The sequence below is a fragment of the Trematomus bernacchii genome, unplaced genomic scaffold (assembly GCF_902827165.1).
Source record: "Trematomus bernacchii unplaced genomic scaffold, fTreBer1.1, whole genome shotgun sequence".
Taxonomy (NCBI): Eukaryota; Metazoa; Chordata; class Actinopteri; order Perciformes; family Nototheniidae; genus Trematomus; species Trematomus bernacchii.
The window spans coordinates 1,627,543-1,641,241 of record NW_022987592.1 but is presented as its reverse complement, the minus strand read 5'-3'; the positions used below and the strand labels follow the sequence as shown (position 1 = coordinate 1,641,241).

The 13,699-nt window shown below is 41.8% G+C and overlaps 1 protein-coding gene across 3 annotated transcripts; it reads left to right on the top strand.

The window, feature by feature from the left end:
- Window positions 1-358: 358 nt before the first annotated feature.
- efhd2 (EF-hand domain family, member D2) lies at window positions 359-12,750 on the top strand. 3 transcript variants are annotated; one of them, XM_034129166.1, is made up of 5 exons: window positions 359-458; window positions 626-920; window positions 7,892-8,039; window positions 8,123-8,257; window positions 9,893-12,750. In XM_034129166.1, the coding sequence occupies exons 2-5, from the start codon at window positions 634-636 to the stop codon at window positions 10,022-10,024; spliced, it is 702 nt and encodes a 233-aa protein (XP_033985057.1). In that variant the 5' UTR covers window positions 359-458; window positions 626-633; the 3' UTR covers window positions 10,025-12,750. The 3 variants fall into 3 exon arrangements, with proteins under 3 accessions (XP_033985057.1, XP_033985056.1, XP_033985058.1); XM_034129165.1 differs by having other exon boundaries at window positions 378-920; XM_034129167.1 differs by lacking the exon at window positions 626-920 and having other exon boundaries at window positions 395-458.
- The last annotated feature ends 949 nt before the right edge of the window (window positions 12,751-13,699 follow it).

Below are 13,699 nucleotides of genomic sequence, written 5' to 3'. Positions count from 1 at the left end.
CTCTGCTCTCCTGTCAAGAAGCATCAGATCAGTGCATGCGCTGCACCGTCCAATCAGTGAGCGATACACAGTAAGGGGGCGGGGCGAGTCTCTGAGGATTTCATCGAAGGATGGTCTGGTGGTTCCTCGATTATAGCTCCTCCATTGTCGCTCCTCGCTCCTCGATCCTCGGTCCTCCGGCAAAAATAAGGCCATTGGGACGTTACTCAAAATGGCGCAGACAAATCAACTTCCGGTGAGACCGAGGAGCGAGGAAATGAAAAATAAGAGAAGTGAAACGCAGCCTATGGTCCTCCCTTGTACCGGGTCCCCCTGTGTACTGCCTCTTTAAAAGGCGTGGCGACAGCGTGACAGGACTCAGAATGCGACGTAGCTAATGAGCCCAATACAACATCCTGAAGTGAAGGCATCTGTCTGAACTTGGAGCTCGAGCCCTGGAAATAAAAAAAGCTAGAAAAGTAAGAATATTTGTATATTTTGCTTTGCCTCTTGTCACATATATCCGTACACACTACACAGTGTAGGTAGGGGGAGGCAACCAAACATAAGGCTGTTTATAAGTCAGCGTTCTCCTTTACTGTACCGTCAGTCAGCTAGATAACGCTCTCCTCATTATTACACTCAGTCTGAAACATGGCCACAGACGAGCTCTCGTCCAAGCTCAGCCGCCGGCTCCAGATAGAAGAAGGAGCAGAGGAGCCTGTTGCTGTGGACTTCTTCGGGACCCAGGATGGCTCGGAAGACAAACCGAGTACAGCCAACGCAGACTCGGAGCTGGGCGCGAAGCTACAGCGGAGAGAGGAGCTGAACGAGGGGCAGGGGGAACACCAGCAGCCCAGCATGAAGGTGTTAAACCCCTACACCGAGTTCAAAGAGTTCTCCCGGGGCCAGATCAAGGACATGGAGAAGATGTTCAAAACGTGAGTGTGTGAGAGTCTGCCACAACACTTCCAGAAACATGTCTAAATGTGAAACATGCCTCCTGCCGCTGGCTGCCATTTGAGCCTGAGAGAAGAGAGAAGTACAGATTGCTCATATAAGGAAGTGGAGCGGGCACGTACTCCGGCCGGACACTTCCTAATACACCTATAATTTCAGTGTTTTACTACCTTACAGTACAGGTGTAGCCAGCCAAAAGACACATCTTGAATGTTAATTGTAAGAGAGGCTAAGTGATGGAGTGTTAGTGTTGTTAATGTTTAAAGAAAGGCTTAAAGGCAGCAGGAAGTCGGAACTGCTGATCCCAGGGGCGTTGTACTTGATGGGAGATGAAATTCATAAGTGAACTAAAACATAGTTTAATCATTAACAAAATAATCAGTAGTGAAAGGTGCTGCTCAATGTGTCTGTCTGATTATAAAGCAGGCTAGCCTAGACCTATATTGGTGAAGCCTCAGTGGTTGCAGGGTTGGGACAGTCAGTGATAAGGAAATCAGAAATCAGATAATCAGATAATGTGGGGGGGGGGGGCACTCATCCTTTAGATGTCATTTCATGATTTTTAGTCTTTTTAATAGTTACATTCAACTGCATCCATATACATCTTAGAATATTACAAAAATACTCACGCTTAAAAAGCAACTACACATTATCCTGCATGATTATAGACAAAACCATAACCGTGATTATTTTGATCAATATTGAGAGGATACGATTGTTTATCACCATTTTTTTATTGTTTTAAGTGAAAAAAAGATTTCTATTGCACTTCCATATTTAAATAAACAGAGCAACTTTCACTTCCATGTTGTTATACCATCTAACAAAGGCCTACACATCAGGGCTGTACCATATTAGAAAACATACTTTTAAATGCAATATGTATTGCAATATATAAATATCACAGGAATAATTACATATCAATTCAACCTTAATTGCAATGCAGTGCTACATTTCTGCCATCAAGTGAAGGACCAACTGGTGGACATCAGTATCCACCAGTGAGATACTTGCAGCTCGTCCCTGGTCTGTCAATGTAAGGTAGCAGCTGACTCAATGGCAGTAGCGTGGCGTGGGAAAAAAATTAGGGGAAGCCAATAATACGTCCTTTTTTTGGGGTCGGGGGGGGTGGTCAATGTAACGCTGTAACCAGATGAGTGATTACAGCGCCCGGTATCATTTTACATACATTTGTATCATACAGATGCAGGACTTACACACGCCTGTTATCTAACCGACAGGTCCGCACGCACTCTCCAGCCGAAACTCTAATAAGCATTCATTCACAAACTAAATCAGGAGACCTTTAACGTTTTACGTCCGATTCGCTCCTTTTTTCCTCGCTGTACACAGCTCCAGTTTGGGCATTGGCCTGTCATCAGATTTAATTTTAGTTGCTGCTGTAGCGGAAGTTTAGTACAATTATTTTTGATTAAATACTCCAAATCTCCACCCTCCATAATTGCACTTGCTTCAGTTGCTTGCTACTTTCTAACGGCGGTGAGAGTGGTGCAGTGACACTATCTATCTATCGATTAGATTTATGATTCGAAAATTATAAAAGTGGAGTAGACATGTGGATATTATCCGGCTGAACAAAACGTGCATTTGTCTAACAGGTTCGTTTTCCACAGACCTTATTTCGAGCTACTTTCCAAAATCCTATGAAGAAATCCCATTGCTTTTTTGTCGAGGGAACGCGAGCGCAGCTTACTTCCGGGTTTTAGGACGCGTCACTGCACCACTAAGTTGATGCGATTTGATTGGATTGTGAAGCAAGGGAAGCCAGCCGCCTCTGGCTTCCCGTGGCATGGCTCTGACTAATCACAGGTTGGCAGGGGCATGACGTGAGCCTTGTCTGATTGGTCAATCCCTCCATTTCTTTTCACCAAGGGAAGCCCATTTCTGCTGGCCTCCTCTCGCAACAGTGAGTACAATCTACTGTATTACCATAACATCTAGAGGGGCGCTGTTTCACTCTTTGTAAAATACTCAATGAGAATGGGGATCAGCAGAGAGATCGGCCGGCAGCTACACACAGCAAAGAAGAATTTCCGAAACTAAACGAAGTGTTTTTATTTATTTATTAAAATTATAACTACAATCCGAAAAAACAGGGGAAGCCTGGCTTCCCTTGGCCTCCAGGAGAAAACGTCACTGCTCAATGGGGGGGGGGCCGTAGTTTGGACACCCTGGTTTATAGCCTTGGCTCTGGTTCTGTTGAGGTTCAAATTAAGTCTTACATGGGCTTATTTACAACAGACAATATTGATAAGTTCTTATGTAACCAGGACGTTATCTGTATCTTTTTGATGTTTGGTGTAATAATCACACTGCAGTGTCTCTTCTCTCGGGGTGGAGCTCCTGTCCAATCACATTCCGCAAACAGCACAATAGTGATGGAGTCAGTGCATCAGACCGGGTGAAATGAAGATAACTAAAGGAAACTCAAGTTGAAGTCAACTACAGTCATTACTGTAAGTGCAATAACACCTTTACGAGTGGAAAAGCATTTCTTTATCAGTATACCTGTTTAACAAGCTTAACCATGTACACAGGTAGATAAGCATCATTTCTGCTGTGTCTTTCCTGCAGCTATGTTTTACACTAGCACAGCACGCTAGCTCGGCTCATAGTGAATGTTATTTAGTTTTCCACATATCTCAAAATGTGCTTTATTCTCCTTAACTTGGCAGCTGGCTGAGAAGGCGTGTCACAATCAATTTTCAATATAAGGTGTCATCTGATCTGCCTTTTAATTCTGATGATCCAAACGGAAAGCTCATTTAGATTGATGGAATTAGAAATGAAATCTGAAATGAAATCCCCCCCCCAACAACAACAGCAGCAGCAGGAGGGTGACAGGATGAATGACTGATAGTGATTGGAGTCTTGTTGTTTATGCTAGTGTTCTGATTTCACAAATATTATTTATTAAATGGATATTTTAAGTTTGTTTCCTAACAATGACCATCTCTAGCAAGGCACTACAAGCAATCCAGTGCCGGGGAGAGGTCCTATAGGTACAACATCATAATTATGTTGTAACTACTGGTGGATGACAATAAAGACAATCTCTTCTGTTTTATACTATTCTACAAGATCCTCCCACACTGAGCGGCCTTCCTGACAACACAACACACTGCTGAAAAGAAAAGGATTCATAGAGAGAGACAAAAAGATGGTGTCATTGCCAAACAGACAGCGGCTCCCTGATAGTGCTATCTCAATTATATTGTTTTCATAATAATTGGAAGCTACAGTCTTAATTGAAAATAAAATGTGGATTAATCGCCCAGCTCCACAACTCAAGCACAGCTGAATGGAATTCAGTTTCAGCCAGCGTTCAACATGAAGCGTTATAGAAGCAGTGAGTGTGGGTGAGTGCTTCATATACTCTGCTGATCACTTATACTAAATGAGTTTAACTGTGAGGTCCTGACAGAGTGGAAGACACTTGCCTGGAAGAATGCATAAGAGAAGTCATTTGATCTATCATCTTATGTTGTGCAACAAAGAGTATTCTGTTCATTCTGCCGTTTCCTTTGGCATCAGCATGTCCTTCTAGCTGAAGAGCTTCCCTCACAGCAGCGGTTTTGTTTTTGCATGTGTGTGACTTCTGGCTGTTTCTGTGCGATGCAGATTCTTCAGATTCCTGTCATGAACAGGCTTGTCCTGGGGTTTAAATGCACTACATCCTTTCTAAGGAAGTTAATAATTAGCTGCTCAAACATTGACCGAAAATAAGAGTGTTGGTTAGTGATATCAGTCAAACAGTAAAAAAAGGTGAGCAAAACTCAGAGGAGCTGCTTATCAATACAAAGAGAACAGCTGGTCCATCTTAAAGGTGAGCCCCCCCTGACTGATCCTGCCTGACAGCCTGCACTACAACCAGCATGGGGCAACCAGACATAGCAACTGGGTTTGGCTTTACATTTATTCTAAGACAAATAAACGGGCACAGCCCCACCTAGTGTCAGCAGAAAGTAATTAAAATAATAATTCCAAAAATATGCAAAACATATATATCTTAAAATCTATTTTAAGATCATGTTTAGTCATCTGATTCGTCTGTACATTGCTGTTTTAGTCTGCGTTCTTCTAATTAGTGTCCACAGTGTGCCTATTGAGCCGTGTTGAGCGATGACGGGCAAGCCCCGATCTAGCCCCTCTCTTTGCTGTCAAAATGAATGGGTGCTGTAAAAACTACACTGCACATGGTCAGAGTATTTTTGAAATCAATGTGTGCGGCAAAAAAATTATCACAAGTGGGGCAAAGTGCTGGCAACCCCACCAAAACCTCATCTCATAATTCAGAGCTGATTGGCTGTAAGTACGTGTGCCGCGAAAAGTGTAGTTGTGAAGAGGAGTTGAGAGAAATCAGTAAAACGGAAAGAAAATGAATGAAGTTGACCATCTACTGCAGCCTCTAAGTTCATTTTATGTCATATCTTTAGTTGATCTTCTGTGTTTTGCCTTTGCTGGATCGATTGATATTGTGACCTCGGTGATGAGTGTCTGTGTTTTCCTTATATTTACAGTCTATGGTGTTTTAATGCTGAAGCATTACGGTTGTTGTTATTGTTAGGTATTGCTTTGTGATGGTGCCCTTTACTCCATGTATTAAGGTGCATTACAATATGACAGATGTCAGATTGTGGTGGCAATCTCTTTCTTTTTCTCAAATTCTTTATCCAAAAAATGTCAGGCAAATAGTCTTATAATATCAACATAGGCTATAATTTATGGTATACTATATGATTCAGATTAGGCATAATGCATTTTTGTTTGGTGGTTTTCTTAGAGCGTTAGAACTTAAAGGTGGGGTAGGTAAGTTTGAGAAACCGGCTCAAGATACACTTTTTGTTATATTCCATGGAATGCTCTTAACATCCCGATAGCAATGAATATCTTAAGTGCTTTGACAAAAAATCCATAAAAAAATATCATCTGTGGAAGCCGTAGTACTGTAAAAAGCACGACCAATCATTTTAGCCGGCCCGGCTAAAATAACTGGATGGCCTACCTGCCTGTCAGCCTTCCATCTGTGCACAAACTTATCTCGTGCCCTCATTGGTCATGTGCGCGTTCCTGTGTGTTGGAGGAGGGGCTCTATAAGGAAGTAGCAGATTTCTTCCGGATGTGTATTTTCAAATCCTAGCGCACTCGAGCTGGTTTCTCCAGAATTACCTACCCCACCTTTAATAGTCCTACCATTTATAACTTAGCTGAGAAATATGTGATGTTAAAGGTCCCATGTCATGCTTTTCCGGTTTCCAGGCTCCAGTATGTCCAAAACTGTGCTGCTAGGGTACTCACACACACAAAGCCGTGGCAGCACATCACTCCCACCCTCATCCACCTACACTGGTTGCCGGTCAAGTCCCGTATATCTTACAAAGTACTCCTCCTCACCTACAAGTCCCTCCATGCCCTTGCCCCCGGACATCCTTCACCCACATGCCCCACCCCGGAACCTGCGGTCCTCAGACTCTGGCTTGCTTACCACCCCCCGCACCAAACTGCGAACCTTCGGGGACAGAGCCTACAGTGTGGCAGCCCCCACCCTCTGGAACGCTCTCCCTGCGGAGATTCGCAACATCACCACACTCGACGCCTTCAAAAGGGCCCTCAAGTCCCATCTGTTTGCCAAGGCTTTCGGCCCCTAATCGATCTGTTGTTTTGTCTGTCTGACTTTTGTTTTGTTATGTTTGTTTTTGCCCTATTACTGTAAAGCGACCTTGGGTCCCTTGAAAGGCGCTATATAAATGCAAGCTATTATTATTATTATTATTATTATTATTATTATTACCCGTCCCCTTGTGTGTTATGAAGGTTTTTCTGCATGTAAACAGTCTGCAGAGTCACAAACCCTCAAAGTACACCCTGTAGCGAGTAAAACTCTAACACAGAAAACACCTGTCTATGCTGCCCCAGAACGCCTCGTTGGACATTTCTCTTTTTCCATTTGTTTCTTCCGGGAACCAAGTGACGTAATGCGGTTCCCGGAACGAAAATGGACCAATCCGCGGAGCTCCTCACACATCAGGACCTTTAGCGTACATTTTCAACTAACAGGGAGTCCCATTGACTTGCATTGGGCTCTATGCATGAGAAATGCTCTCCGCAGACCCATTCTCACAGCGTTATAAACCTTTTTCTTACTCAATATCAAGCCACACTTATTGTTTTTACTTCGGCTGTGAGTGTTTGTGTGTGCTCAGGATGAGTTTCGCGCTGTCTCGCTGTATCGCCGACCCGGAAACCACACCAGTAAGCCAGATCATTGAGCAGCGAGCCTCGCAACGTTCCGACCAATCAGAGCACACTGGGCTCACAGGGAGGGGGGGGCCGGAGCTCCAACAAGCCGTTTAGGACAGAGAGTGAATACACATACTATACAGAGATGCTGTATGAGAAACCAATGTGAGTTTGGAACATTGCACAATATAAATCTATTTTAGTAGACCTCAACAATGGAAATATGATCAGTAGAAATGGCCATGACATGGGACCTTTAAATATCATTGCTTGTGTTAGCTTACTTGACTATAAAGCTTCTGCAAAACAGTTGCCTATTAAATTGTAGTTTAGCCTATTATTGGCAAAATAAAAAATGTCTGTGTGCACAACATGACATTGACATCCCTTTCCCACCCCTTGGCCCCCCTGGTGTGAAGTTACTGCAACCCACTGTACTGTACTCTATGCAGTTGGAACAGATAATGTTACCCAATTTCTGATACAACATGGATCAAAACTAAATTATTTTGACATTATTATAATGGGATGCATATCTTAGACAGGCACCTCACACATATATAAATAAAACATATATATAATATGCAATGCTTGAAAGTGGCACAGCTTGTACACATACAGTAGGTGTGAGCTTTAGTTCAGCGTTGTAGAAGAGCTGTAACCGACCCATCTTCTACTTAATCCTGTGTAGGTTTGATGCTGGGAAAGACAACTACATTGACCTGATGGAGCTGAAGCTGATGATGGAGAAGCTGGGAGCTCCACAGACTCACCTGGGCCTGAAGAACATGATCAAGGAGGTGGACGAGGACCTGGACAACAAGCTCAGCTTCAGAGAGGTGAAGCAAGAAGTCCAGATGAGAATCAGTCAGAGGATTTGATGTTCCTCCTGTCCAAACATTTCTTTGTTCTTCCTCCTCAGTTCCTCCTCATCTTCCGGAAGTCCGCAGCAGGAGAGCTGGCGGAGGACAGCGGGCTCTGTGTCCTCGCTCGCCTCTCTGAGATCGACGTCTCCACAGAGGGGGTGAAAGGAGCCAAGACCTTCTTTGAAGCCAAAGTAAGAAGACTGGTTACACCAGTGATTTTCAAACTCTGTGTCAGGTGTGCCATGTGAAATGGTCCAGTTTCACTTAATTGGTGCAAAAAATATGATTTAGTTGCTGCAAGTAATTTGCCATTGTTGAGCGTCGCTGCCTGCAATGTAGTGGCTGGCTAAATAATGCAATACTCTTCCATGCCAGTGGGTGGCATTAGGTAGCGCAATAATAACCTTGTTATTTTAAGACGGTTGACAAGACTAACAGCGATGGATACATATTTGAAAAGATTCTGGACGGTCCTTGGACATAATTCTAAACCAGATATAGAGCATAGTATGAGTGGTGGTCAAAAGACAGAAAAAACTGTGACTTTGGGGTAATACAGCCAAAGTTCTCTTTCACCGGGATCAGACATCACCGACACGGTTTGCTTTGTGTTTGGGGAAAAGCTTTGCCACAGTGCCATGGTCCCAAGCAGTAAATGTCACCTCCAAACAAAACACCTGTCACTTCAAAACAAGTAGAATAGGCAAACGTGTCAATTTTAGACTTTTTAGTTGTTGGTGTGCCGTGGCATTTTTTTAATGTCAAAAATGTACCGCAGCTTCCAAAAAGGTTGGAAAACACTTGCTATTACAACAACACAGCCAACAGTTCATGACAGTCAATACACAAGCAATTGTTTACGCAGAGGAGTAATAAAGTTCTACACAGACAGGCAGACAGGCAGGCAGGCAGACAGGCAGGCAGACAGGCAGACAGGCAGGCAGACAGACAGGCAGGCAGACAGACAGACAGACAGACAGGCAGACAGGCAGACAGACAGGCAGACAGGCAGGCAGGCAGACAGACAGGCAGACAGACAGGCAGACAGGCAGACAGACAGACAGACAGACAGACAGACAGGCAGACAGACAGACAGACAGACAGACAGGCAGACAGACAGACAGACAGACAGACATGAATATAAGGTACTTCGATGTAAATCATCAGTTCTGTGTTACAAGCCACAGGTTCAGTCCAGTGGGTCTCTTTACTTCAGTGTTCCCCTTGGTGGGCTCGGGGCTCGGTGACCCCCCCTTTGATGTTTGTATGACACAGAGACAGACAACCATGCAGGCTCATAGTCCAACCTACTCTACTGAATGTTTACATAGCAACAATATGTTTGTTGCTGTGAATATGAACTGTTTTTATTGGAAGCAGCAATATATATTTTTAGCATTAGCACGTTACCATTAGCTTTTACTTAAACATAAACATTTAAAATACATACATAGATCACAATAAAAATGCTTCACTAGTACTACTCCATCTAAAATGTGGTATGTTAACAGTTGTTACAGTTGTTAGTTTACCCCTCGATAGTAGCCCTATAAATGGGAGCAGCTGTTGTACTGAACTGTTGTCATGATGGTCTTTAGGTGTGGTCTTTGCTGATGTAACGCTCTCGGCTCTCTCACTGCTGCTGTTGTTAACACTTCTAATGTATACACTTTCGTCATGTTGAAGCCATTGCTTCATAAATAATATTGGTCTCTCCGAAACCTGCACACTCTACTCCTCTTCCATTGCTATCCATCAGGTGTCCTCCCACCCCTTAATCTGACCCAATACTCCATCCCCTGACTGCTGTGTTTGCTGCTGCACAGGTCCAGGCCATCAGTGAGTCGAACCGGTTTGAGACGGAGATCCGTCAGGAGCAGGAGGAGAAGAAGAAGCAGCTGGAGGAGCAGAAAGTGAGACGTGCTGCCTTCAAGGACCTGCAGTCAGCCTTCAAGTGATCCAGGACCAGTGGCTCTGTGTCTCATGCTGTCAGTCTGTCGTTGTGTTTGAATGCTCCATGTGTGTCAGACAGTGCTGATCCAGAGTCAAACTGACTCACACACATTGGTCACTAGTCTACCATACCATGAACTGGGTACATTCTGAAAATCAGAAGAAAAATAATAATTGATTGATATAATTGTGTTTATTTAGCTCCGCTGCTCAGTAACTTTCTCAAACATGGAAAATAAATGTTTAGTGCAAATATAGCAGGACTGCCATGAGAGTAGTCTGTGCTGGGCTCAATGAAGGAGGATTTTTAAAGTACCTGTCATCCTCCACTGTGCACTTTTTATTCACCTGTCACAGGGCTCCAGTAACAACGGTTGGAATGATTGTCAACTGGATAGCTTTTTAATATAATCCTGCCTTTTAGTAAACAAACTGCTGTGCAGTGTTTGGTGTCTAATAAACCTTCTCTCATGGATTTATTAATCCAGTTGGCCTTCCCGACACAAAACACACTCACACCAACAAAGCGACAATGTGATGACCCAGTGTCCAGTTCTGAGTGTGTGTGTAGACTAGTGATGAATGCCCTTGTTCTGCTGCCCTGGCTACATGTGTATGTATGTATTTGTATATGACCTTGTTGGACTACTTTCTATTTTACTCATTCCTCAGTGACACCTGTCACACACCATTAAGATAGTGTTCAATGTTAAATGAATAACTGAGCTGCACATTTTTACTGTCAGCTCTGTATTTTTCTATTAGGGGTTAGGTGGGTATTTAGTATGTTATTCAGGCTGATCGTGGTGTGCTATTCTTCAGCACCTTGTTTTGCAGGGGCCCTCTGTAACTTAAATAAGTGTGTTTCCTATCTAGTTTCAGTCAGTATTCCTCTCCCTCAGCTCAGTTAACAATCAATTCACCTGCTGAGATCTGGAGCTGTACTATCTTATTGGGACTTCATGCAAACCACATGAGCCATCAGATCAATAAGAATCAGATCAATGAGAATCCGATCAGTCAAAAAGAAAAGTTATTTTATCTTCTCCAAGATCATCAAATCTCTTAAATTGAAACCAGCCTTGAGAAAGTGCTCATCTTAATTACTGCTCTCACTTCTTGTTGTGAAATCCTGCTTTTGTATTGATTGATTGTAAGACATTTTTTTTTTTTTTAAATATCACTGCAAGCAGGAAGGTTCAGACCTTCTTTTCACAGTGTCTGAGACTTCATAAAGCTGAACAAAGTGATGGGGGAGCGGGACCAATCACAGCATTGTTCCAGCGTTATAATGAACGCAGCACTTCAGCAACTGTCCATTCTAAGTCCTGCCATCTTGCCCTCCTTTATGGGATCTTAACAAAACTTGAATTTTATCAGCGTTATTAAAAAAGTTAGTTACTGTCGTTTTCCTGCTAACTCTCATCCTTTGCAAATACTTTTTTTCATTGACGGCAACCGTGTTTTCAATTTGATCTTGCTTATTTGTAATATAAATGTTTATCCCTGTTGGCAATCTGACCCAGGGCGGGGGCCTTTCAACATTTTTATTTTGTGGCTGTTTATTAAGCACCTCCATCAATCCAATTAGACTCGTATTTAATGGGAAGCATAATAACATTTCAACTTAAACAAAATGATGTAAACAAGTCTTTCATTATTCTGTCTCCTTGAATAGTCATCATGTTGAGGACTAGGCCAACACTGTATTATTAAGCAGTAGGGAACAAAAGCTTTCATTCATTTCAAACTCTTTATTAAACATCGCCAAAATACACCAAAATAGAAAAAAAACACAGTGCTCTGAAGTTCTGACAAGAGAACTAGGCTCTCTTAGGTGGGGAAGACAAACGTTTTATAAAGAAGAAAGGTCCATGGCAAATTCATATTTTGTAGGAGATTCTAAAAGCATGGACACCTCTTCATGTCCAACCCTCAGCACAGTTTCCTTAAAAAACATGATGATTTTACAGACTGCTTACACCTGAAGGGGAAGCCAATAAACAGACCGGGGCAGATACAAAGTATGACCACTAGGTGGCTCCTCTGACCATGTGAAGAAGGAAGAACAAAATCAGTCTCTTCCTACTGATTTACCCTCATTTCCTAAATATTCAAAAAAATCATGTTTTTTTGGAAAAATAAAAATAATAAAATTACGTTTCCTTATTATTTACAAATATTTTAGTTATCAACAGGATTATGCCAACACTGTAATATATAGTGGTAGGGATTCTTCTCCAGCATCATCCCTCTATGTTCCTAATGTTACCAGAGAAGTGCCAAAGGTTGAACTAAAGTCAATGTGCCCAGTTTTACTCTCCTGAAACAGAAATGTTAATGGAAATAATATTAATTGTAGTACGGTTAGCTTTCGGCCATGGTCAGGTCAATGTATTGTTGGTACAGCATTCCCTCACAATACTCCTACAATCATTTGAAGTCCATCAGTGGCCTGGATGTATTTTTCTGCTGTAATTCTGCTGGGGACATGTTTCCAGCTGCTCATGTTGCTATGAAAGTTATGGACTCACCTTAATATCTGACAGAAAGTCAATGTTCACTGTGACAATCTAAAAACTGTGCTGGGAGTGATCAACATCAGGGTACAGTTTGATTTTTATTACGTTTTTCCTTACTTTGTTGTAATATGTACATTAGTACTGTCTTGTATGCTGATCAGATAATAAAAAACGGTATTGCTCCGTCATTTTTACTTTCCGACAACATGCATCTTTCTCTCAATAAATTGTCCAGTGTGTCATCCCTGTGTTTCAATTGACAGGAGAACAGAAAGAGAACATCATGGAGGTTACCCATCCCTTAGTTTTGTCCTCTTTAGGTCCACTGATAAAACATTAATTGAAAATATTTAGCATAGATAAGGATTGTGATTTATTTTGAATTAGTATCTTAAAATGTGATTCATCACAGAGTCAGTCAGTTGTGTTAACTTGCCATATTTAGTTGTGTGAAAATCAATCTTTAGACTTTCTCTTTGGACATTATGCTCTGATGTCAGTTTCAAAACGGATCAATTTAAATTGTTCTTTCAAAACAGAACACACCATTTATAATCCTATGTTCAATACAGTAATGTGCTGCCTAAATGTCAGGGCATGTCAATGACATCATCAGGTAACATTCAGAAACATTATACATACTGCCTAAATGAGAATAAATGGACAACAAGTCTTCTCCTTTGTAAACATATGTTTAATTGTATTTAAATTGACTGAAAATGTAATTCAAGTAAACTAAGAAAACCAATGTCCTTACTATTTTACAAATAGGATTTAGGTTTACCCTTAACCCTTGTGCCCTCCTCAAGTTTACTACCCTCTGGACACCTTCGTGGCAAAAATGTACACGCCCAGAAAACTGCTATTTCATTCATTCATCATCCATCAATATTTTGTTCTGCTTTTTTTTCTTCCATAAATCACTTTTAACAACTTCTAACGTGCTCAAAACTACCAACCATTCAATCATTTTCTGGATTTTAAACCTTTTAAATGCCTGTTTAATTATTTGAATTATCTCATAATTTATTACAAAAAAACACAAAACGACATTATTTTCAATATAATAATTAGTAGGGGGATGGGGCTTTGGTGGTTATTAGAGTCTTGGATATGTCAAAGATTAACAACAAAATTGATATGATTGCATTATTATTT

Bases quoted from the DNA above. Each gene is read 5' to 3' on its own strand.
- efhd2 (XM_034129166.1), top strand. From the start codon at position 634: ATGGCCACAGACGAGCTCTCGTCCAAGCTCAGCCGCCGGCTCCAGATA. The intron at 921-7,891 runs GTGAGTGTGTGA...AATCCTGTGTAG, and splicing joins ATGGAGAAGATGTTCAAAAC to GTTTGATGCTGGGAAAGACA. The intron at 8,258-9,892 runs GTAAGAAGACTG...GCTGCTGCACAG, and splicing joins AGACCTTCTTTGAAGCCAAA to GTCCAGGCCATCAGTGAGTC.